This window comes from Plectrocnemia conspersa, unplaced genomic scaffold (assembly GCF_051122295.1).
Source record: "Plectrocnemia conspersa isolate PC_06_02 unplaced genomic scaffold, ASM5112229v1 ptg000012l, whole genome shotgun sequence".
NCBI lineage: Eukaryota > Metazoa > Arthropoda > Insecta > Trichoptera > Polycentropodidae > Plectrocnemia > Plectrocnemia conspersa.
This window is the reverse complement of record NW_028277176.1, coordinates 18,683,805-18,711,513: the sequence shown is the minus strand read 5'-3', so window position 1 is coordinate 18,711,513 and position 27,709 is coordinate 18,683,805. Positions and strand designations below refer to the sequence as shown.

Below are 27,709 nucleotides of genomic sequence, written 5' to 3'. Positions count from 1 at the left end.
ATCTTTAAGAGAGTCGCGATTTTAACCCTTATTCTTAACTGTTGCGAACAGGACGCCAACGTTCAAGAATGCTGTTCTAAAGCAAGCCAATAAGAGATAAGGGCGTACTGACCGCATGCTCTTATTTCTCACTCACTCTCGTCACGTAACAAGCGAGCGATCGAGAGGGAAAGTATCTCACCACCCGCGCCTGGTTTAAATATATAGCAAAGTGAATGAAAACAAAAATCGGATCAGGACAATGGCATAATTTCATAGTTCTATACCCCACAGCGCAGTATGGAGAAGCATTTGAAATTAGTATATAAATATGTAATTATTTATTATAATTAAAATTTTTAAATTTATTTAATTTTCATATTTCAGAAGTTGGAAAAATATTAAATAGGGAGAGGGGTAGTATTAAGGTAAACCATAATAAGCAAAATAAAAATATAATTGCTGTGATAGAATTATCACGAAACGTAATATTTGTATATATTTAGCATAGCATTCAACATGTTTTATATATAATATAAAACGTTTAATTTATTTCAAAACATGTACATAAAAATAGTAAAAACATGTAATTTCCAAATAGTTTTTTGCACTTGATTTTTTTAATAATGAAAAGAGTGATGTAGGCGTTTATTTGTTTTGTATAAAGAGTAATAGAGCATTTTTAAAATTGAATTGTAATCCAAAAATGACTATAGGTTACTTTTATGTTAATATTGTACTCTACCAATGCTCGTTTTATCTTTGTCACAAATATTTAAATTATTTAGCTAGATAAATAAATTAGTTTATCAAATGATCATGACATAATAAAAAAGCTCATTCACCTCACGATGGTAAAATGATTTCGTTCAATTGTCGGTGTGTTGATTTTCCACTGTGTGCAACCGTCCCTGTATTTAGTTGTCTGGTTACCTAAAATATATATATATATGTTTGAATAAATAATAATAGTATTATTTAATTAAATTGTCGAAGCAGATGGCTGGAAAGGAGGTAACGGTGACAGCTAGCCGCCTTTGTTTCGTTGCGTGCGCTCGACATGGCAACACTAAGTTTTCGATACGATTCGTTTTTGCTGCTACGCGTCGAAAGGAGCGATCGGAGCGATCAGAGCGAAAAGATCGAAAAGAGCCGCGCACGGTAGAACGAGCCGCGGAAAGAGTCGCGGCGCAGTGCGAAAAGAGGCGAGATCTCGGCCGAGCGGAGACATATCGTCGGAAGCGTCCGCCTCGCTAGCGGTCGATCGGCGGTCTGAACGTAAATAAATCCCGCTCGGAAATGGCAACACCGCCGCCGCGTCGAGCGCGTTCGTAGTCCGCGGCCGCGGCGATGAGCGCGGGAGCGGCGGGGCCCTCGACTTGGGAGGCTGCCCCGCCCGAGGCGGAGTCGCCGCAAGCACCGCAGACTCCCGCGGGGCCCCCGCTCGCCGGCGCCTTCGCCGAGGAGCTTCCCGCCGAACTGCTTCAGCTAGGCTGGCGCAAGTTCTGGTCTCGCAGAGAGAACCGTGTCTACTTCTGGAACAGGCTTTCGGGCGAGTCTACTTGGGAACTTCCGGAGGCTGCGCCCTCCAACGCCGGACCCCCAGGTAATCGTCGAGCCCAATTCTTTCTTCCGCTCCAAACTTTCCTTTGTTTTTATTTATGACAAATGAACATTTTTATTAACACAATTTTATTCATTTCTAAACTTGTTGGTTATCAGAATCTATTATAATTGTTATTATGAAAATACTTTATTACAAATCCTTTTATCCTTATCATTGTGAAAGTGTACAAATATGTGATTATGTGAATGTCAAATATTATATTATCAAAGCTATACACGAAATTAAATCAAAAACCTAAGTGCAAAGTCGATTATTTAAGTCTTAAAAATATAATTTAAAAGTTACATTTCAAAACCATATAAAAAATATTATTCCACTGATTGTCATTGACTACTTATAAACCGGATACAAACCCTTTGATAAAATATAGCCAGCTTTGCGAATATTTCACTTGACGCCAAACTTAACCTCAATTTGACCGGTGTCATAAAAATAGTATACAGTGACCAGATTTTAAAAAATAAAAAGTCCTAAAAAAACGCAGAAAAAATACTGTCTTGATATAAATCAAATCAGAAACCCGTCAATTTGACGGGCTCCGTAAATCTAGTGTTAAAGAACTAATATGATAACATTTCATTTAAAAGAAATAATATGAAAGCCAATACTAAAAAAAGCACGTCGAGTGTAATCGAGTGTCAAAATTATTATCACCAGTCATTGAAGTTTCACCTTGTCGTCGTTGCGTCGCTTATCAAACAACTCTTAGATTTTGAACTACAACAACAATGAGTAACAACAGGGTAAACACTACTAAGTGAGAAATTAGACACCAGACATGAAATCAATGTCTCTAAATCAGTGACATCTATTTTATTGATTTAAAACTACCATTAAAACTAACAATCAATAAATGTAATTGTGCACAACCTAGCTCAATTTTATTTTACATTTTTATCACAATATTAATTTGAAATTAGGAAAATCTTATCGGATAACCTAATCTGTGATTTTCGATTTTTCAGGTGTTGTGCAATTGTAACGAATAAAGCGCCACGAGACGAATGTTCTCGTCTTCTGCTAAGAAATGTTGTATATAATACATCCTTTGAGCGGATCGGTCGATCTTTCGTTGTTTTGAGGTACCCCAGATAGTTAAATATTTATATATATATAACTGGAAAAATAATGAATAAAATCATATTTATTGAAAATAATACCAATAAATTAAAAATATATAAAATAAATTAAGTCCTATGTCGAGGTGGACTCGACATTTTTTTTTCAAGCTGTTTTTCAAATAATTTAGATATATTTTGATATTATTTTTTTTATTGTAAATATCAGGGAACGGTTTAAAAAGAGGCCAATTTTTATGGGTGCTTGATACAATAGTCTGTGTTGTGATGTATCGCCGTAAACATATTGTGTATTTCTGCAGTAATCCATTCTTATTTGGACTATGCATACATTTCATTGGTTTTATAATTTATTAGTAAATTATATATTAAGTGAGTGTATTTTTTTAAATTTATAATCCAGAAAAATTATTTTGAATGTAGTGAAGATGATGACTATTATATAAATATTTTAGACGAAACAATTACTATCCTAAAAAATGACATTACTTAGGGTAATCATAAATATGAGAATTATTTGTGTTCGGAATAAAGCCTTTTGGTTACTGACCTTTTATTTCCGTAAAAAAAATTTTAATATTCTGGGTATCACAATCAGAATTTAAGGACCAGAACCGCAATAATAAAATACTAATAATAAATATTAAAATTACACTATTCGACGAGAGTTAATCAATAAAATGCTGTTTACTGACTGTGATTTCTGAATTGAATATTAATTAAAAGAAAAACATACATATTCATTTTAATTGCTTTACTATTCTTTTTCATATTGTAAAGCAGCTGTTGGTATTTGTCAAATTTTGTGGTATGTATATATTACATACATCCGTATGCTTGTAGATATAACGTGCGCTTGTGCGTAATATTTTAAATAAATATCGCAATATTTTTCAGATATTGCTCATACATATGTATGTATTAAATACATACTAGAGAAATTGGCAAAAAAACACCAGCAGCTTTCAATTTGAGAAAGAAATTAATATAAGGCAATCAACATAGATATCTATATTTTTCAGTAAACTGAGTTAAATTAATTAATTTGCATTCCAATATTTTATAAAAAGTATATAAATGAACCAATTATAATATTTGTAGTAATAATTATGTATCAAAAATTATTTCAAATTTAAATGACTAATAAGAACATTTAATGCATTGTTGAGTTTTCTGGTGCCGAGTTGTCTTAATCACATTATTCTCACACAAAATTAAATATTTTATCTTTATAAACTGAAATTCACACTGTGCGTACAAAATAAGGGATATGAAGATAACAATTTATAATTGAAATCTTAATCCGATGCTATATACAAGCAGTCCTAAACTTTCGTTTATGATCGGTTCCTGGAAATGTTGACGAAATTTGACTAGAAAAGTAGAGCAATGTAAAAACTCGTTCTTAAATATTTATTTTAGAATGAATACATACAATACAAAACAAAATAATACATTTATAAATACAAAAATTACGGAATTTACTTAGATGTGACAATAAATGACTGTATAGCGCAAATCTTTTTCTTTTCTTGATAAAGAGATCTGTAACATGCTGTATTTTTCTCTATTACCCTACTGTCCAGGAGTATTTTCTAAGAGCAATAATACTTTAAATGTTAAATTATTCTCTACAATATTGTTTAATGGCTGGCACAAAGTAAAGATTATACCAATCTTTAAAAAGTTTTCAGTGGCAGCCTTTTTTTATTTGATTTCCAGGTGACTGGAAGTATTTATTTATTTTTTCCTTTCAACGCTGAATGATTTTTTACTTGATAAATTAGTATTAGTTTCAATTTGAAATCACATTTATGTCCAGGGGCAAGTATGTACGTGCAGGCATCTTTTTCCAAAACAGTTCCATTTTATTTACATTGAATATTAAACAAGGAGAATATCCATCCTTGATGATTTTGGAGAACGTGGAAATAAAGTTGTGAGTGCTTACCTTATCTGCACTGGCAGCCCTCATTTTTAATTTTTCAAACCAGTCCTTACTTGGGTGGAATTCGGTAGCAGATTATTCTTTTAATATATTTTTCAATCTTCATACAAGCTAAGAGCTATATCTTGAATAATCAATAGACTTACAAGGATAACCTTTTTGTGCTGATTTTCTATCCATGTTGTGAGAGATCTTTTCATTTCGTCTATTACAATATTATTATTTTTTCGAAACAATTCGATTACACTTTTCCACAATTGTGTACATATACCTTGATTTTAGTTTTGTTTTTACCAATTGAACATATCGTAGGACTGCTTAAGTAAATTTCATAGAGAGAAAACCTATGAAATTCAATGTTCATATTCTTGAGATGAAACTTCCTCTATTTTTGATTTTTTTCCACAATAAGCACACTTGCGATGATACTTTTTTCGACACATAGCCGCGCGTTCGTGGCACGTGCACGGTCGCATACAGTGATGACGTGTGCGACGGCAACGCTTCCATACATTCACATAGTTCAAAATGTTTGGACCAATCGATGGAACGAGGTGCAATAGAGGTATCCTTGCGCTTTCTAAACTCTGGAAAACTTACATTGAAAACCGTGGACACTATATAAACGACATTATGTACTATTGTAAATATTTAAAGTTTTCATTCGAATTACCTTCTATAAACAAAACACTGAAGATTTTGTGAACTGAAGACCTTATTTGAAAAACTGACAATTGTAGCTAACTTCTTTGTTGTCAAAATGAGTAGTATCGATTTATATAGGTATGAAATATCACCACTATTGAAAAAACACATTGTTTTATATGAAGAACTACTCATTGGTAGTTCTTTATACACATACCACCAGTGAGATAAATCATGTTGACCCAATGTTGGATATGATACTCGAACTCTGCCACTACAGCCATAATCCAGAAGTCGTGAGCCCACATACATAGTTTTCAATTCCCTATTTTTTTTGTCAGAAAATGATATTTTAAGTAATATACAGGGATAGATTATTGAAAAACCTAAAAATAATTGCAGTTAATATTATGATATACACACATGAAAACTTATATTATATGTTCACATTTTAACATCAGTTTTCATTCTTTTATAGCTAAGCGGCGAGCTTCGGAAGATGGGCCTGGAGGAAAGCGCCCCTGTGGTGGCGTTTGGCTCGCCGGACCCTGGGATCTCGAAGTACCGACCAATTGCGCCGTCATGGAACGCCCTCCGTGCGGCTGGCCTCAGCCTCATCCTGACATAGAAGCCTTCCGCTGTGCTCACGTTGCCAAACTGCGAGTCTGCTATAGCGAACTGTGCCATTCGCGCGAATCTATCGACGCCCCTAAAGACTCGTTCGATCGTTGGCTCTTGGAACGCAAAGTCAACGACCGAGGCGGCTGCGATCCGTTACTCCCCAGTCGCTGCTCCCCCGAAATCTCACGATCCATGTACGACGAGATCATGAATGACATTCCGATCAAACTCTGTCGACCGAAATACACAGTAGACGCTCGCAAACAGTTGAGTTGCTACGCCAAAGCTGCTAAAAAAATGATGGAATCTAGGAACGCTTCGCCGGAGAGCCGCAAGGTGGTCAAGTGGAACGCCGAAGACACTTTTCAATGGCTGCGCAAGACCATCGGCGCCACCTACGACGACTTCCAGGATCGATTGGCTCATCTTAAAGTGAGACGCCGACTGAAGAGTCGACTCGTCGCCGTCGCGTTCTAAACCGTCTTCGTCCGTTTACGTTTCAGCGCCAATGTCAACCGCACCTCACCGAGACCGTCAAGGAGTCGGTCGAGGGCATCTGTCTCAAGATCTACCATCTGTCCATCGAGTATTCCAAGAAGATCAAGGAGAAGCACATCGGACTGCTGAAGGAACAGGGAATACCGGAGCCCAATCCGCCCGCCCAGCAGATTCCATCTCGCAAAGTCTGGTGCTATCCCGTCCAGTTTGTGGTGCCGTCGCTGAGGCCGCCTCCCGTCGAGCACTTCCTGGACCGAGACCAAGCCATGATCCGCTACCAGAACGACAACCTGGTCTTGAACAGTCTATATTTACAAAAATTAGTAATTATCCTCCCAATTTTAATTTAAAAATTGATTTGATAAATAGAAAGTTTTAACCTTATTTTATTTTCCAGGAACACTTGTATAGATATAATTGTTTCGACGATAAAAAATTTGAACTTTTTCTATCGCGGGTGTGGTGTATGATAAAACGTTACTCAGCGTTCTTAGGTGCTACCGGCCCAAACTGCGAAAGCCACATCAGTCAATCGGCTGTCCCCGTTGCCGTCTTCGAATGCCTCAACAAAATGTTCGGAGTTACGTTCGAATGTTACGCTAGCCCACTAAACTGCTATTTTAGACAGTTTTGTTCTGCATTCTCGGACACCGATTCATATTTTGGATCTAGAGGGTATTATTATCTTAGAGATTATTTTTAGAAATAGTATATAGACATCATATGGTACTTATTAAATTTATGATTTTTTCAGACCATTTTTAGAATTTAAACCTGTATCCGGTTCTTTTGAAGTCAACCCACCTTACTGCGAAGAACTCTTAGATGCCACCGTCAGACACATAGAACGACTGCTGGCGGACTCCCCTGAACCGTTGAGTTTCATAGTTTTCCTCAAAGAGTGGCAAGAGCAACCTCCAAAAGTCTTCCTCAAGCTGGACGCCTCTCATTTCAAAAGAAAACAAGTTGTGATTCCGCCGTTTGAGCATGAGTACCGTCATGGATTCCAACATATTAAACCAAAGTATGAATTCCATTTAGTCTTAGTCCGTTTGTTGTAATTTTAAATACAGAGGAATTTTCTTTATTTATTTCCTATTAAAATCAATACATGAAACAGAATCACGTGATAAGCTCTGAAGAGGAATGAAACATTTTTTATTGGTTTAAAATTGACTTAATTTATTTATTATATTATATAAAAAAAAATTGCTCGTAGATGTAAAGAAATAACAGATAAAATATCATTTTTTATTGTTAAAAGTTCTCTTTAAATTTAGTCCCGTTTGAAATTGTATAGTATGATATCTATAATATATTAACTTGTTGGTGACCACTATTTTATAAAATTGAAGGTTAATTAGATATCAGCATTTTCATATCCTTAGTAGCAGTCTTTAAGTATAGTAATGGATTCTTATAATATATAATTAATTGTGTAATTCAATAATTTCAGATCTCAAGTTCATTTCCGGTCAGCCCACGGCACTATTGTAGTGTGGCTGCAAAACGCCGCAGGCTTCGCTCGATGGGGCCCCACAGACGACCGAGTCGAAGCTCTCCTAGACGCATGGCGACCAGGTCGCGAACGCGAGAGAGATCGCCGAGAACTTTTGAGCCCACCTCCGGTTCCCGCTCCGATCGCCATACACAACCCCCACGCTCCCCACACGCCCCACGCTTCTGGCCCGGCTCCTGGAGTTACGTGATCTCGAAATTCACTTGAAGATGTACATAAATCAAATTAGAAAATTTATCAGAGTGCTATAAATATTCTATGTTTATACAACACAGGTCGTTGAAATCGCATCACTTTCTCTTTATGAAATACAACTGGGCCATTTAGCGAATCTTATTTTAATAATAAACATCCAGATCCGCTTGGAATCCAGGAAGTCAAGAATAAAATAATTATTTTTAAAATGGTTTTAAACTCATCTAGCTTTACTTACTGCTTTATTATTATTGTTTTGTTTATAGATGTCTGCATATATTTAATATAATATTATTCTCATACAACAATATATCTCCGAACACTCTGCATCAGCTATTGATGATCTAATAATCATGGGCAGGTTGTAGCTTTCTTTTGTAAAATATAGAAATATTTTTGAATGGTTCATACATACTTAGGGTTAGATAACTGTTTTTAAAATTTATTTATTGTGAATAAATTATATTTTCCTTGGATAGTATATATAGAAAATGTTAATTTATACTAGTTTTAAGTACTCTGTTGATTTTTCAATGGATATGATTAGCGTTGCGCTATTCGAATAATCCTATGGATTCGATAAGTTGTTATTTGAAATAATTTTATGAATTTATTCATTCGAATCTCCAAAAAATGGTCGCCAGCAAAAATTGACTAAACTCTTGTAATATAGATTAAACTTTTTATGGCGACTATTTGAATTCGAATACGAAATAGGGATATTCAAATGCTTTTATTACTTATAAACTTGATGTATTAAACAGTTTAAATTAGGTAAAAATAAGATCGGCTAAATTTGCGCTATTGTACTTTTTAAAAAAACTGATGCCATTTCAATGATCGATACTGTATATTAAAAATACATAATAATATTATTATTGATTATATTTTGTTGTGTGGTGAAAATGCGTGATGCGACTAAATCGGATCACTTGTTTTCATTTACAATTTGTGATTAAAAGCGAATTAATCTGTTATTGTATGTGAATTACATTATATTATAATATACGCCGAGAGTGAACGTGTTGAAAAATCGTTGGAACAGCGAATCGAGTGTACAAATTGTATGAATATTTTACTCTATTTTGACGTTGACGAACGACGGATATATTTTTTAATTCCATCTGATGAACTAGTCATTTCGCATGATTTTTTTAATTTACAATATATTTTCTACATATCAAATTTATAAACACTATCCCCGTCCCGGGTAACGATAACCATAAACTAATATCGTGTGCAATTTTTTTTGTGTATATATAACGTGAAAATCAGAATTTTATCAAATACACAATATTGGAAAGAAAAAAATAAATATATAAGAAATTCTCATTTCTTTTTTGTTTTTATTCTGAAATTTTTATTTTTTAATAAAAACAGATTTATAGACTTGATTATTTTTCTCATCCCCTTTTTATCCCAGAAATAAAAAAATAAAACTTGTATTCAATATTTTATTTCTTCTCTCAACTAGTCCGTTATTTTTGCATGGAAGTAGTACAAATTTTTAGGCACTGAATTCATGTACTTACAGGTACGTTTTACGTATAAAAAAGTGGTAAAGCCGAACAGTACGATTAATACAAAAGATTTAAAGCCAATCTGGTAACATTAAACATACGCTAATTAAAGACGCAAATACGTCTTGTCATGTTGTGACTCAAGTTTTACAGCCGAAATATACAATTTTTCAAAGTGTAAGCAATCGACCAGAACATAAAATAAGCAAAATTTGTAACGTTTAACAGTTTGAATAGAATATATTTCGATTGTGAACAAGTAACGAGTGTAACGGAAACTATGGAATTTGTTTTTTTTATGTACATTTACACCATATTAGATCGATTTTACATTTTAATATGGCACTCGTATTTTATAAAATATGTGATGATATAAAATCGCCGATCTGAAAATGATAAAACAACGTAACAAATCTGTTTTTACAATGTTAAAAAATAACATAAAAATACAACAAAATTATTAATAAACTATCTTGATATTTAATATGGCAACAACGCATTATACATTTGTACAAATATTTAATAGAAAATCAAACAAGATAGATTCATTATCGTAAACATATCAACAGATGTAATAAAAAAAATATATATATATATATATGTGATGTTTTTCAATCCAAGAACGACTATGAATATCTTTGTTACAAGACAAAAATATCACAATATCTCAGATTTGCGTCGAGTTAATTTTTCATATAAAAATATGTTTATAAGAAAAATAAACTATGCACACGCTTAACGTGTTTTCTTGTTTTACCAAAGTATATCAGAAAACGAGGTAGATTGCGTGAATGACAATGGTGGAATGATAAGAACTCAAAAATAAATAAATAATATTGAACTGAAACTATTGATACACATTGAGATGAAACGTATTTAGATTCGACTATAGAAACATTATCAAAATCAGTCATCTTACCATTTCCACGTTTGTAATTTATAATATATTAAAAAAGTATATGATTTTTAAACAGCACCCACAAAAAAATTAGTTGCTCCCCAACTCAATGATGATGAAGTGCGTTATAAAAACGTACAATTAAAAATAAAAATGGTTTGAAATAGGGGATACATATTTCGCAATTTAGAGCTTTACTCGATAACTTCTTAATCAAAGTTGATAATTTCCACAAGCTTTAGTTATGCGCAAATAGTTATTAAGTCATTGTCATAATATAATGGCACCGAATTTGTGCGATTTGATTTGAACCTGCTTATACAATAAATTCTGAATCATAACGTTAACTGTCATTAATTTATTACAATATTATTGGACCCAAATTCAAAACTGTCAATTAGTAATTTATATAATTATTATGTAAAATATAAAATTGTATGTGAAACTTCGCAATGTAGTACATCTTACACATTACTTTTTAAAGCCTACGTTATCGCTAAAGCATAGTTTTATCGCGTAAATAAAAAAATAACGTACATTTTTTAACACATGTAAATATACAAATATATAAACGTTGAATTTTTTTGTCATGTGATAATTTGTAAATAAACCTAGACTTATAGACTAACAGAGGTTCCCAACCTGCGGCGTCGATTATACGTTTTATATATATATATATTTTTAGCACGCGACAAATTGGAAGACGAATTAGATCGAAAGCTTCCGATATATATTACTAATAGAAAAAAATAAAGCATAGGAAGATTTTATAATTATAAATTAGTTATCCGATTGTTCAATTTTTTTTATGAATAATGAGATTACCTGTATTAATTAAAAATATATATCAAGATGAATAACTAATCTTATAACTATAGCTATATTATTTTATAAAAAATATTGTGATTGTATTCATGGGTTGATACTTTTTTGTTAAAATTTAGTCAATCAAATGATATATGTCATATATCACATATTCTATTTCTCAAAAAAGTTTGATTAAAAGACTGTTGTTATTTGATATTTAGTGTTTGTGATCAAGTAGTCGAGAACACTTGAAACAATAGAAAGTAAATCTGTAAGATGTGTAAAAAACTAGCCTTATTTATTTCTGTGAAGAGGCCATTTAAATTTTAGTAATAAGAGAATTGATTTAAAAACAATCAATATCATTAGGGAAGAATTACGAGACTTAGTCTTTTATAATGTTTAGTGCTGAAGCATCACAACAAACACGGAATGGCCTCCTTCTAGTTGTCCTCAAAAGTATCAAGAACCCATAACTTACAAAGCTTGAAAGAATCAATTAGTCATAATATATTCTAAAACTAACACTGAGTTGATCGATCCGTTTACGAAACTACTAGCATTGGAATGTAACGTGAAGTGTTTACGCTTCTATTTTGTATCGTCATATATATAAAATCGCAACACGACAAAGCTGAAGGTTGGGCGCTTCTGAACTACGCCATACATCCGTTGTCCATTCCTGTATTTCTAAATTTGTTCCGTCTCGCGCCGGCCGCGTTTACGTTGTGACACTGTTGAACGGTACTGTTGTTATTATTGTACTGATAACCGTTCATATCTTGGTTCTCAAACTGCGGTATTTGTTCTTGGTATTCGTTTTGATTGTGATTGTCTATTAGTAACATATTGGAATTTTTTACATAATTTTCACTTGTGACGTAATTGGTGTCGTCCGGCCTCATGTAACCGGCTTCGGACGTCGGCGTGCCCATCGTTCGGTATGGCGTGCCCATATCGAGAGGGTCTACTGGCTGGTTGTAATTCGACGGGGGGTTGTCCATGTTGCAATTGTAACTGGATGCTAGGACGTTCGCTGATTCGGCTCTGATGAAAGGTGAATTGGCTTCGTAAGGTGTCGAACTGTTGGGGTAACTCGTGGGTGAGTCATAAGGAGGTTGGATCGAGTTGTACGAGTTTTGCGGTGAAGAGTTGCTGTTTTTTAGGCATGTGGGCGTGTGAAGAGAGAGCATATCCACGAGCTGTCGACGCTGTACTTCTAACTCCTGAAATAAGATAAAAATGGTTTAAAATTTTGTTATATAAGAGGGATGTTAATAAAGTTCAATGAAGTTTGGTTTGCAGACAGAATGAATGCATGTGTGAACAAATATTGAATGTTTACAATTGATTAAGGATATCGGTAATTTATTTGCTTTAAATATTTGTTAGATATATTCCTACAAACTTGTGATAACATTAAAGATGCAGTAAATTTTTAGAGTAATAATTTTCTTTTCATGAAAGGAGGGTATCAAAACCTTACAAACCAATCAGAATTTGCAAACTGTTTTTTGTGAAACTAGTGCCCATTTTGGGTGGGCGTGCGTTCCAGAAAAGTTCTTGAGTAAATGAAGTTTTCATTTCAGTTTCTTAACAAAGTGAAAAGAGTGACAAATAAAAAAAAATTATTCGTAGATTTAAAAAAGCTTGTTTCTAGCTAAGAAAAGAGCATAGCCCTTAGTGAAAAATGTAGTATTTTGAAGAAATATTACAGGCAAATTCCTAGAAATCTGTCAACATCCTTCAAAGATATATTTTTTACAGTGAAAACTGTTAAACATTTTAGAATGTAGAAGTACTTAAAAATATGTAACTGAAGCTGTTTTTAAAGTAGTTTCTTCAGCACTTTGCAAGAAGTGTATGAAATAGTTTTCATGTTACATGAACTGTAGTTATTTTTGTTGAGCTAATATGGGAAATAAATTGCTACATCCGGAACACTAAATAAAGTCTAGATAAAGTATAAAAGAAAAATTAGATTACATAATTTTATAAATTCTTAAATCAAATGTGCCCATTAGAATAGGTGATTGAAAAAATTATGGTATTAGAAGTAGATTCCTAGAAGAAGACAGTGTTGATGCGAATGTATGAGTAAGCATATGAGGTAGTTATTGAAGTTGTAAAAGTGAAATGACTCTCATTAATAACTAGTGAATCGAGCATAAGCGATGTGATTTTTTACAGAACGTTCTGCTGCGAATTTCTAGGATAATGAAAATTATCTAGTTAGATACATATTTAAAATACAACAATATAGAACACATTCAGTAAAAGGCATCCAAACAAAACTGTCATTATATAGTCTTTGATATTTTGGAAAGTAATTAAAATATTTTTTAATTACTTACAACGGATGGCTACAAGAACGAGTAATATGCGCGCCAGTCAATGTTTAAGTAAATAAAATAAATTTCTCTCTTCAAAAAATGATGCCAGTTGTAGCACATTTATTTTTACTCAATTGACATGATAATGAACGAAGAAAAGGCTACTAGATATCCATTTGAGTTCTTAAATTTTGAATTTTATTGAATTACCATAGCACCAATTAACCCTAAAGTTGGTAGTCCTATCATGATGCTGAGGAATTTGTATATATAAAAATTACACAGTGTAATGGAATCAAATCAACCTTGACAATAGATGCTGATTTGAAGAATACAATATAACTGGGAACAAAACGGTGGTGAAAATGTCAAATTTTTTTTAATTAGATATTTGAGAAACACTAGTTTACACATTTACTAATTATTCAGAGGGTATTCAGAAGAACGAGAAACTTTCATGGTTTTATAATAATGTTAGTCAACGATTTTCATAATAAAAAGTGCATATAATTTAATGAGTATTAATCACTTACATGGTTTGTGAAGGTTCTTAGTGTGCATTACAAAATAATTAGTTAGACATGGCAACCAACTGAAAGAACTTGTCTGTTTCCAACTAGCTCTTGAACATGAATGAGTTAGTCCATTGTTAAATCATATTTTAAAAGCGGCAATTCTTTTTTTTTTTTAACTTTAATAGCATAAGTGTATGCCATTTAAGAATGAACACAAAAAGAAAAGCAGTAGCATTTATATTCAATTTTAAATTAGACGTGTTTAAATGCAATGCACGTTATAGAGGATATTTGAAAGGCAATAATCGATATAGCAAGCTATTCAAATGACCTCGACACTTGTGCATCATTAACAATGATACCTAATTTGATAAAACATAACACATGTTTTAATCATTGTCTCATCACAAACGATGACGATGATAAATTGTTTCAAACTAATCGTGCTACCTGTATTTGAGATTTTAGATCCAAGTTTTGCGTCTCCAGCACTTCGGACTCCGTGACCAAATTCACGGTTCTTTCGCGTTTCTTCAACCGACACTTTGTCGCGGCTATTTTATTTCGTTCTCTTCGTCTCCGTCGTCTTTCTTCGTCTTCGGGCGTTAGCTGAAATTGATTTTTTTTATTAATAAACGTAAATCTCTAATGTTACTTTTATAAAATATATATATGTAAGACTCACCCCTTTGCCACTGAGGTAGCTATCGTCGTAGTCGTCGTCGCTCACCTCCTCTTTCTTTAGCCGTTTGTTACACACCGACATTTCACTGGTGTCACTTCCAGACATTTTTCTTTTGGATTCTATCGATAGTTTTAAACCTGCTTTGATGAGCTGGGAACATGTCTGTAATTAGTATGATTAATATTAAATATATATACACATGCTTTTAATGTTACATTGTAAGTTTAAGTAAGAATATTACCTTTTGTATACTGGGTGTGGAAGTATTGGCTGGCGATCCGAGGGGTGAACCACTGGAATTCGAATTCGAATCTATACCACTTAAACTCTGAAATGAAAAATAAAATGAATTATTATCAAGTTGTTAGATTAAAAATTTTAAGGATTTTAATACGAATAAAAAATATTCGTGATACGAAATTTTTAAAATAACTTTATGTAAGTAAAAATTCAAATTGCAACAATATTGCATAGAAAATATCTATCTCGGTTCTAGAGATAATGCCAGTTTCAGCACGTTCATTTTACTTGATTTTTTTTACGTGGAATTAAATTTTACTATTTATTTAGTGAAAATCTTTCGTTGCAGCATGACAGTTATTAACCTCAAGGTGTAAATACAATCAATAACTACTAGGTAAATTAAAATTAAAATATAAAAGGAGGGCACAAGTTGGACTGCAGCTACTGCAGCTACCGATTTGTTCGTAGACTCGAAGACACATTTCACATTTGATATCAATCTGAAGCTCTCAATTTATGCTTAGTGCTTTACGTAAGTCAATCTTATTGAGATAAAGACGAGATTGGGATTTTTGTCCCACAAAAGCAAAATTTCAGGGATACTCAACCGAAAATATATTTATATACAATATTTATACAATCTAATTTGTAGCAATTACTGAATCAAATAAATTGCTCAGTTACATAATATATATAATCTTCGGGCAATTTTAACGCTTTTAAAATTCTGTGCGAGCAATTTTCACACAGAAATAACTAAGCTTAAGAGCTTCAATTTAATAATTATCCGAAAGGAGTCCAGTATGTGTGCACATTCGATTCGTGAGCGATCCGACCTACAAAATTGAAGATGGCCTTGTCAGTCTAGTGCTGAGGAGCAATTAAACCGAGATTTATGTGGAAAAAATAAACGATTTTCAAAGCAAACATTATTCGAAGCTAAAAATCGCATTATTACTACATTTATTTAATACGTGTCGATAGATCGACGTGCGCCATTTTTATATTTTTATTTGTATGAAGATATATTTTTTATTTCATTAAATAAAAACACAACTTAACGTTTTTATCTCTGACTGTGATTGACTGATTTATAAAAAAATAACTTGATTTCGTTTATGTAATGGATTGGAGAACGTAAGTGGAATTCCTTATTAATGATTTTTGAAGAGTGGTCAAATTTCAAGTGAAAATCTTATAAAAATATAATTCAAGCGATTTTCCTGTTTTTATTATGAGCATAAAATTATAAGAAAGTAATTCAGATAGATTAGCTATTTATTGTGAACAGTTGTCCTCATATACAAATGGCCATTCAAGGTTTTTTTGAGTTAAGTAAATACGTGACAATATTTTCATAATGATAATCTTTGCTATTTCTATAAATCACAGTTCTTCAACCTGGGTTCCGAAAAAGTTTTGAATGGGTTCCGCATTTATGGGATAGACTACCGAGACGAAATTTAACAATTTTAATAATAAAATAAGTATACATACATAAGTTAATTAGATACTATGCATTTCTGGCTTAAAATAATGAATGAATTTCCTGAAATTGCTACACGAGCTGTAAAATACCTAATGCCTAGTATGAAAGATATTTCTCTCTGTACGCAGCAACGAAGACTAAATACAAAAATAGGTTAGATGCGTAAGATGACATTCATTTGCAAATCTCAACAATTTCTTCGGATATATTATAAATATGATTAGCGATAAAAAAGCAGGCCTAACCTAGTTTTTTATAATTTTTATTTGTGTTACTTTGTATTTTTTTGTCTGTGTGTATTAGTTTGTTTTGTATATACGTATTTCATGGAAAACAAAGTTTTATTTCGTATCTTTCTTTTCATTTTATAAACCAGTGTTTCTAAAATAATGGTCTGCGATTACATTTTTTTTTTTGGGGAAATCAACCTCCATTTGTATGTAAAATAATGTTTAGGAGGAACTTGAGTAGACAATCAAAATATGAGAAACACTCTTAAATTGTTATATAATTTTAGGGTTCCTTGAAAAATATAAACTAGAAGGGTTCCAAAGCCCGTGGAAGGTTGAAGACTTCTGCTATAAATAATTGAAGGATTTTTTGGAACTATTGTGTCTATTATTTTTTATCTAGTTCCTTGGCAAAATGTCACAACTTTGTTATTTGGAAATCGAGTATAATGTGAACTGAATAATCGTTGAAGTTTTAGTTTGATTGTTGTACAACTATTATTGCTGTAAATCTAATGCTTTAATATAATAGATCCTAATCATTCAGCTTGTAAAATATAATACTAATAATTAGAGACGTTTGTTCTTGTGAATTTTATGATAGATTGTTTCTAATATGCTAGTTTTATGTAGCATAATTTGAAATTGTAAAATAATAATGTTGCAGGAACTGAACATTTTTTTGGTTATAAGCCCTGCACACTACTGATACGCTATTACAACCAAATAAATATAATTGACTAAAATATATAATTATAATTTACAAAAAAAATTGATAAATTTTCTAACTAATTAAAATACAATGATTTACCTCATGATAAAAGCAAATTTATAAATAGGCTTATTTACAAAGGTGTTGTCCATTAACTTATGGTGAACCAATATTGTGATAAAAACCTTTTGTTATACAACCAGAAATCATTATTTTACCGAAAACATATTTGAGGTTATGCCATGCATACCCTTCATAAAAATATCGTTAGCTATTGGTAATGAAATATAATCTTTTAAACTTAAGATTTTTTCATAGTCGCCATTTTTAAACAAGATAGAGAATTAAGCTTTCGTTAGTTTTTCAGAAAAGTTTGATGGAAATATGAATAAAACTACGGTAGATACCGTGTCATATAAGACCGCTATAAATAAACAGAACATGAAAAAATCCCTGTTCCTTAAAATAAGCTTTAAAAATTTGCCATTTATCTAAAAAGGATAAGTGTCTAAATATTTGCGAGAAAAATAAGAGATTCCCAGGACAATTATTGTTTTTCTCGTTATTAATATAGATAATCTTTTTTTTATGATTTTTTAACGAAATGGCGGTTTTTTTCCAATAGACTCCATTTTAAAATAAGATGGCGAATCAAGGTTTTTTAATTAACTTATCCGAGATATGTAGTAGGTAAATTTTTCAGAAATGTTTGATAAAAATATTAATAAAACTACGGTAGTACATAAACAGAACATGAAAAAAATCATGTTCTTCAAAATAAGCTTGAAAAAACGTAAACGTAAAAATGATAAATATCTAGATATTTACGAGAAAAGGAAGAGATAGCCAGGACATTTTTTTTCTTTATAGTGGGGATTTTTTAATTAAATTATCTAAGATATGTACAAGATAATTTTTTCAGAAAAGTTTAATATGATTAAAATTAAAAAAAACTTATGATTAAAAACCATAGCAAGTATATTATCATCAAAGACTGCAACTAACTAGATTTAAATGACAAATGCCATTTGTAACTATTGTATTTTTATTATATATTATATGTCTAAACATAAATTGCAACATCTAATGATTTTTTTTAAATTACGGAAGATTTTTGCTATTATATTTTTTGTAACGGGACAGCTTATTAACCCACGTATTTTTTCACTATAATATATAGGTCAGTACTCAATATTTTGATTGACCACATCAAGTGCTTCCTAGCGTATGATATGCGGATAACAAGCAAATTTTCTATGTGCAGAACCATCAAAAGAACGTTTGCATAGCAACAAAATAAAAAGAAAATGCGCAATAAAATCCAATATTCCACAACGTAATAGTTTTACGTAGGGGGAAATGAGTACTTCCGAGTAATAGGGTCGAGGTGAACGACCCGTCTCTTAAAGGGGCACATCGTATATGTACCACACATAAATACGTAGTTCAAAGACTCACCCTCGGTCCGCCAGTTGCGCATTTTTCGCTGGCGTTATAGTTGTAATCGTCGAGGGGGTTGGTCATCGCTATCAAGGAGTTGACGATCTCGGGAGTCCTGGGGGTGGTGCAAGCAGTCTCCACGGCCAGGAGGTTACTCACAAGAGAGTTGCTGACCGCCGAGTTTACGTTCACGTTCAAATTGTACATCTTGGCCGATTTTGTGACGTGAGTGTTCGAAGTGTTGGACGTCGGAATCGTACTAGCGGCCGAAGTTATCACGCTCATTTCTTCGATTTATAAAATTTATATTTTTACAAAAAATATATATCTTCTCACACTACAATCGTGTAAACATTTCTCTTAATTTATAGTGTATATATAAATAAATCCTTAAACATTACAGATCACAATCTTTTTATCGCGCGCTCGGTGCAAGCGCGCTCGAGAATGGTATATTTATTTTTTCCGTCGAACTTCGAAAAGGAGGAACTTCTTTATTTTTGCACTCACGTTACACTGGCAGTCGCACTGCCGTCACTTATTAAATCTAAAACACAGAATTTATCACCGACAGAAAGCGTAGTTGTTGCCCGACACTGTGTGCACTTTCTTCTTTTTCTTCTTATGTGATTATCGAAAAGTCGACACTTCTGAGAAGGCGGCTTTATGTGACATCGTACTCCCTGGATCATGGATATAGCGCAGTTGCGACCTGAAAATGTAAAATAAAATAAAAATATTTTCCGTCGGATTGCTGCAAGAAATCATTAACTAATGAATTGTTTTTCTTATTTAAAATTTTCACTATTTGTATAAAGGTAAATAGCTCTATTAAAAATAATTGCAAAAAAGTATTTTTTTAATCATAAACGTCTGAATTACAACAGCAATTATTTTTATCTTATGTACGCCATTTTATAAGCCATTTCTACCAATATATGAAAAGCACTTCTTAGAGAACTTCTCAAAAGTATTACAATATTACACAAAAGCTCATATAAAGTATATCCATTAACCCAGATATGCCCACTGTCCCATGGGTAGGACACTAAACTTGTGTCACTGTTTTTTTATAATTATGACGTTTTTATTACTTTTACACGAGTCAAAACGTGAATGAACTCATAAAAAGGGTCTAATAATAAATCCTAAACAATAAAATCCGGAATATTGTTAAGTATAGTGTTGTTTGTCGTCTGTTGAAGTTATGCTGTTTTTTTCGCGTCGAAATTATTGATAATGAGTCGTCCAAAGTGAGTTTCTTTTTATTATATTTTTATAAAATAAATGTTTTCAGTTTATTATTAGTCTAAGCAAATAGTTTCTGAAAGTATTTTGTTTATTGATACATCGGTTATTGTAGTAAATTGGTACCAAACATCGTTGTCCTACACATGGGACAGTGGGAAGCGGCTTTTTTATTTTTATTTTTTAGGAATATGAAATTACACAAGATCGTAGAATATTTAAGAAATGCAAACCAGGATAAAAGTATAATTAATATACTGCCTCTGATAAATAGTTGTGAAGATATAACTGACGAAGATTATGGAAATTTAACCGATGAAGATGATGGAAATAAAGATGAAAACTCAATAAACAGTCTTTCTACCGGCCAACTATTGTCTGAAGGTGAACAAATGATGAGAAACAATTTTAGTGATAGTGATAGTGATTTTAACGTTCCTTTTTCCATTATTTCTAAAGAGAAAACCAAATTAGCAAGAAAGAAGAAAAAAATAGTAGAATAGAAATTAGCTGATATTAGAACCTACATATGAAAAATGGCCAAATATGCACTTTGTAAATAATAATCTAAGTCCGATGGATATTTTTGTCTTATTTATTGATGGTCTCATAATTAAATTATTTGTCAATGATTTTATACTAGGTATTCTCAAAAAGACCGTAAATTTATAAAGGTATCCTAGCCAAATGACTTCAATCGATACAATGAATTTATGGGTGGAATAGATCGTGTTGATCAGAACGTAAGTTTATATAAAACATCTATAAGAGGAAAAAATGATATTTTCCCATTATTACACATATTCTTGATACTGCAGAACAAAACGCATGGCAAATTTATAAAACAACTGGCGAAAGATCAGATAATTTGAATTTCTGTAGGCGAATTGTGACCAACATATTAGAAGGATATGGACAAAATTCACAACATGTAAAAGGACGAGTATCTACAAAAAAAAAATATTGACATACGATACGATAGAATGGACCATCTAATTATAATTCATCAAAAACAAACCAAATGTGCACATTGCCACTGTAAATGTATGACAAGGTGTAGAAAATGTGATGTTGGATTGCACACCAAATGTTTTATCGATTACCAAAAAGCAAATTTTTAATTTTTTTAAATATTTTTATGTGTTAAAATTTATTATTGATAATTTTGTGACAATGTACATATTAACAACTATTAAATGTGTTGTAATATATGAAATATCTTAGTTTTTTTATTATTTTTTAATACCCCATTGCCCACTGACCTACAGGTAGGATGGCACTTTTCCGGAAAACTAATGGCGATTAATTTTTTATTTTATTTTTTATATTGATTTTATATATATATATATATATATATATATATATATATATAAAGCAAATTCATTGATCAAAATACAATTTTAAGAGAACAAAATTTGCTGGGCATATCTGGGTTAATGTACCAAACATTAATTCAACACTCTTTGACATAGAGCAAAAAAAAACAATAAATGAACGCAAAATAATGGATGATTCGTTCTGAAATTATATACATAATGGATAAGAGAGCTCGATGGAGGTGGTAATGTATTTTTATTTAATTAGCCCTTTGGACGCGTTAATCAAAAATAAATAAAAAATTGTTTTTTTTTTAAATGAAAATTTTACCTTGATAATGTGTTTAAATATTCTAAGTTTTTATTTTTTATTTATTTAAAATAATATTTTATGTTTATTCACAAAAAAAATTTTTTTTTTTAAAAACATTTTTTTTACTGATTTTTGTGTAAAGAGATAAAAAAATCAATTGGGCGACTTAAGTCGATTTCCGCGTCCAAAGGGTTAATATGCATATATGTATTGCTGTAAAAACGTTGTATAACAATACTTCAGACAAATTGACTGCAAAAATCAAACTTTACAGGAGATTAAAAAAAATGTAGCAATGTATAAATAGTTAAAATTCAATTCACCTGCTCGAATTGAACATTGTCTCCGACAATTAACTAATACGCTATTACCGCAATATAAATATAATTAACAAAACATATTTAGATTATAGTTAAAAAAAACAGATATTTTTTCCCCCAAACACTAACATTCGGAACGTAAATCTTACGCCTGCTTAGGAACCAAAATTTATATTTCCCCCAAAATCACTCATTCTGAGGTGTACAAACTGTGAGCTTTTGTATTTTTCAACCACTGGATAGACCACTACACATCAACTATATCTAAAATTCGGCCGGTCGATGAGAGAGTATGTAATCTTCTTGTCGACCGACCTCAAGAATTAGCTGATCCGGTCTCTACCAAATGGACTACAACTTTGTTAAAGTATGACCTTTAAGCTGTAGATGTATTAATACGTCAACGTCGGGATCGATGCTACTTCTGACCTGGCCAACTAAGGACAATACCATCTTTGATGTAGACAGTTCTACTTTAGCTCGTTAGAAGACGACACGAAACCGTCGACCTACCTCAACGACTATTTAATGTTAACGTCCACCTGAACGAAGCAATCATTGGCTATTAAATCGTACGTCGGTTGATTTATAAATTATGCAGCAATATATAATATATACCATACCATAACGTATTTTTTGTTGGTCGAACTAACAAAAAAAATATTATATAAAGAGAAATATTGAAAATACTACTGTAAAAATATTGATATTAAATATAAAAAAATAGTTTTAGTATACCATTGTCAAATTAATTAATAAGTAACTTTGCTTGGGTTATGTTATACGATCCAAATCAGCGAGTTTCAGACTAATATTAAAATAAAGCTCAATAGTGGGCGTTTTAAAAACTTATGAGCACTTTAGATAATAAATCACGTTAAACTATTTTAATCCATATTTTGTATTAAAAAAAATTTTCATATATTATAAATCATATTCTTCGATCATAAATAACATTTTGATAATGGATGATCAATGATTTATGATATTTTCACACAAACCCACAAACAATTGATTCACACGTAAACGGTCACGAAATAGATTGGAGTGTAAAAATGTGTCGGAAGTTTATTTAACCTGTTTGTCTTACTAATTGAATGGGGCGTTCAAAAAGTTTATATTAGATAAATTACGTATACATATATTAAAGCTTGCGAAGTGCAATAAATATGTAGATTTTTAACTTACATAACACACCTTTGCGATTCAAGCTCAAAACCGCGACTGAACGCCGAGAGGTTAAAGTTAACAAAAAGGCGCAAACAAAACCCAAAAAGCCATAAATCCGGCCAAACAAAAAGGGCGCGTTCCTTCTGAGAAATTATTTTTTATTCCACACAATCTTCCTGCGGAACGAGCTGCACAAATTCCTGCGCGATTTTTTTTTGTATACATACTAATAATTGCCATAATGGAACTTTTTATTAAAAATTGCGGAAAATGCGGGCGTTGCTTGTAAAAAATCCTAGTACAATTATCTACGCGTTGACTGTCGTGTAATTTAATTAGCGGTTCACGAACGTAGGAAAAAACAAAACCCGCTCAAAGAGCGATAGGGCACAAGGCCAGAACCATTAATTTGGGCTGTTCACCGGTTCTCAAACCGCCGGCGTAATTATTACCAGCACGTGTAAGAGCCTCGGTTATATAAGTGAATGAATTTTTGGCACGTGCTCGTTATAGAAGCCATAAAGAGGGGAAAAATCGTAAAATAAATCCATCAAAACATCAACGAGTTGATCGCTCGATTTGTTTTAAAAAATGAGGGTTCAAAGAATTTTACGATTTTTAATTTCGATTTAGATTTCCTTTAGAAATAATATCATATTACGAACATCCGCTCTTACTTTACTGTCCAGAAAAAACGGACAAAATGAGACATTTTCAGCTTAAGATGATATTCAAGAAATAATATGCTTTCGACAACTTCAATATCTTGATTTGCTAAAATCGAGCCTCATTTAGATTTACTTACATATGTAAATGTATATACGACATTTTTTAGTGTTTCCTTCCATCTTATGTCTTCTTAACTGGATGTTCCAAAGTAAAGAATCAATGTAAAGAATCAAGATAAACTATATTATGTTTTGGATGTTTTAAAAAAAATATTAGTAATGATTATTATATGATACTTGAAATTTGTCAAAATATGAGTTGAAAATATGTTCAAGAAAAATTAGAATGTATTGTGTACACAATATATAAAGTACATTAACACATTTAGAGTTGATCCTCTAATTAAATTACAAAACCATACACTCATTAATCAATTTTATATTGTTCCTAATGTTCATAATAAATTCATAAAAATATTATTTTGTTACAAACTTTGAGTTGCGAAGGTAGAGAGAACACCTAAATGCACATATACCAAAATTTTTGTTGGGTATTCACCTTGAAAAAAAGCAGTTTTGTCTTTTTTCGAACACAATCTCGAATGGCAGGATAAGCATAATTTAGATATGCATTCGGATGGAGGCGAACCGAGAGTCGGAAGAGCAAAAAATAAAGAAAATGTAATTCTAGTGAATTAAGAAAAATGGCTATTGCGTTATAATGGAGTACACTAATTATACAATTATTCACAATGATAATTAAATTTTAGACAGTGACGAATCAGAAAAAATATCCATTATGATCAAAATATAATTGACCATATTTAAATTAAAATCAAACGCGTTGCACATTTTTTATTGATTTATAATATAGCAATAAATATATATATTTATATGTAGCTATAAGACCGCCAACACTGGATTAAGTTTTTTATAACCACGTGGGATTTTCTCCTACGCCCAAGACTCCTATCTGATCTTAATGACAATTTATTGATTTAACGCATGTTTTATTCTTATTAAAAAATGGTGCTTTCTAAATTAATTTATACGTGCAAAAATTAATGTGCAACGTATCTTTTACGGCAAAACCACATTTGTCGTTTGGCGATCGTTATCACTGAGTCTTCCTACCCACAAGTTGATAATAGAAAATGGTATATTCTGTTCCGTTACATAAATGGAATCGTAATTGAATATACATTCTTATTAGCAGATAAGATCAGTAGTGTAAGACATTGATTCAAATACAATAATATTATAATAATAATAATATTAGTTTTTCTTAGATATTTATAAGCTCACGGATGTATAATTAAGCGTCACATGATTTGTTATATAAAGAGCATAAAGCACATTATTAAACAATTAGAACTGTTTAAATAAAATTTAAAATAAACCATATGGTGTATGTTATAGTAATATGTAAGAAACCACAACTTGGCAACACTCGTCGACGAGATTGTTTAGAAATGTAATCGAAGAAGATAGGATATCACAAAAAAAACAACTAGTTAAAGAAATCCGCTTTCAGATCAAGAAAACAAATTTATTTATATATATTAATATAATACACACATACATAAAATATTCAAGATATTCGTTAATAATTTTTAAGGAGTATATATATCATTGTCAGTGTTCAAATTAGATACAACGTGTATTGCAAAATTTAATAAAGGATCAACTCGTTTTACATTTATTGCAACATTGGCCAACTTTCATATGCATAAAGTTCTAGCACAATAAACATTTCACGCATGACAATTAGCGCTTTCAAGTCAATAATGAAGTTTGTTTACACAGTTGACTTTTTTCGAGTAGTGCAAACTGACAGCGTTTCCTATTTATTTAACCTCGGCAAGCTGCACTTCTCAACATTCATACAAAAATCACAATGTACAACAGAGCCAAAAAAATGTCAAATTTTGTGACATTAAAATAATTTACATTATGCAACACATGCCATAGCGTGTTTATAGCGTAAGTAAATATTTTCAATATGCCTCTAAAAAATATATATATATAAATAACCCTGGATAGTTTGTGAATTAACACATGCAGAATCCATTAATAACGCAGATATACAAATCATCGGGAGAAAAATTCAAGCTAGACGCAAACTGCGGTTCATTTGCTACACGGAATGATGAATTTTCGCTTAAGCCAGTGTTTCTAAACATTAAAAAATAATAATTTGACTTTTTATATCGATAAAATATTTTATAAGAAGCGATCAGGCAATTATTTTTATAGATGTAAAAAACACATTCATATACTATTAATCTTAAGCGCATACCTATGCTAATGTAAGAATAAAAAATGTATATAATTTATCATCTCTAACTATAACTAACGGTTGCAGTTTCCAATTGATCTTGAACATATATTCAATCAATTAACATTTAAATATATAGTAATTACACCATAATTACAAGATTTTTGCCACAATGACTACTCAAATTTTAGATCGAATTACACACTGATTTAATGACAAAGTTTATAGTACCATATAATAGTGATTGCTTTGCCCGTATAGTGTTCTCAGTTTTGAGAGAAGCATTCATCTCTTAAATTAATACATATCACATTGAGCGAAGATTATGAGAAAAAACATACAATCGCGTTCAAAGGTACAGCAATGCAATAATCCATGAGAAGAGTGGCGACTTATTGACTGTTTGGTTTATTAATTGAACCACTTTTCTATTCACAATTGGAGGGATTAACTTATGCTGTTGAATCATAAGAAAGATTAGTTCTACCTATGATTAATGGTTTTAATCGTTAATGAAAAAATGGGGTACTTCGTTAAAATGGATTTTTAACGGATTAAGTCACAAGGTACGCGCCATAAATCAGAAAGGATTAAATATTTGCCGCCTTGAGAAGAGATAACCAGTGCATTCGAGTTTATAATCAAAACGACTGTTTCTTACCTGTCTTGGCGGCCAACAGCAATTTGATTGAAAAAACTTGCCACCCTTTTTTAATTGGTCGTCCCATGGATAAATACAGGAGCGCGTGCAATTAGAAATCACTTTTTTTCTCGTCTGAGAACTTCCTGTCATCACTTCACCTGTATGAGAACTACCTTTCAGATATTTTATCTGACACTACTGGCATCTACACTTGAACATCCACATTGTAGTGCCATCCAACTTGGACTACAACTAAGAGAAGGCCAACTCAACTTTAGTACAGCGAAGATTGCAGAAGCCGCCGCTTTTCTCTTCGCATCCACTAGTTCTGCTCGACGTCCGGAATAATAGAGCGAGCCCACTTCTGCGCAACATATTGAATAACAACTATCTTTGGCTTAAGCAAATAAACCATAAGACACTACAACCTGGACAATTTATTTATTGACTAAGAATTAAAGTCACGTTGCATTGAGAGTAGAGTTTATCGAGTAGTAGACAGTAAAATATTAAAATAATCGAATATATTCATAAAGTTATAAAGAACCGAAGTTCATGAATACATGAATACACGTAATTATATGTTATAGAAACAATAAAAAGTATTATTAGTAAATTACTATAGACAGACTTAAAATAAAAACAAATATTTGCATTGATTTAAAAAATATGAAACAATCTGGGAAATATAATTATTCTCTGAAATTTCGGCAGTTACAAAGTGTTTTTTCTTCATTATTTTGTTTGGCGGTTATTAATATTATAATAAA

The 27,709-nt window shown here is 31.7% G+C and overlaps 2 protein-coding genes across 5 annotated transcripts in view; one reads left to right on the top strand and one right to left on the bottom strand.

Annotated features, from left to right (window-relative positions):
- The first annotated feature begins 1,018 nt into the window (after positions 1 to 1,018).
- On the top strand, positions 1,019 to 9,433 carry Pcif1 (Phosphorylated CTD-interacting factor 1). The gene is made up of 6 exons (XM_088198975.1): positions 1,019 to 1,585; positions 5,757 to 6,331; positions 6,403 to 6,720; positions 6,795 to 7,072; positions 7,152 to 7,421; positions 7,854 to 9,433. Exons 1-6 carry the CDS (start codon positions 1,330 to 1,332, stop codon positions 8,104 to 8,106), a joined length of 1,950 nt encoding a protein of 649 aa, XP_088055101.1. The 5' UTR covers positions 1,019 to 1,329; the 3' UTR covers positions 8,107 to 9,433.
- A 118-nt stretch (positions 9,434 to 9,551) lies between these two features.
- The window catches only part of Atf3 (Activating transcription factor 3), a 54,468-nt gene continuing 36,310 nt past the window's right edge, over positions 9,552 to 27,709 (bottom strand). Inside the window, exons 2-6 of one of the 4 annotated variants that reach the window (XM_088198976.1) lie at positions 19,002 to 19,695; positions 15,111 to 15,197; positions 14,870 to 15,031; positions 14,635 to 14,793; positions 9,552 to 12,562 (exon numbers count right to left, since the gene is read on the bottom strand). In XM_088198976.1, coding sequence (XP_088055102.1) covers positions 11,993 to 12,562; positions 14,635 to 14,793; positions 14,870 to 15,031; positions 15,111 to 15,197; positions 19,002 to 19,268 — 1,245 coding nt within the window. In that variant the 5' untranslated portion in view covers positions 19,269 to 19,695 and the 3' untranslated portion in view covers positions 9,552 to 11,992. The remainder of the gene's footprint in view (positions 12,563 to 14,634; positions 14,794 to 14,869; positions 15,032 to 15,110; positions 15,198 to 19,001; positions 19,696 to 27,709) is intronic. The other 3 variants (XM_088198977.1, XM_088198978.1, XM_088198979.1) reach the window with 3 other exon arrangements.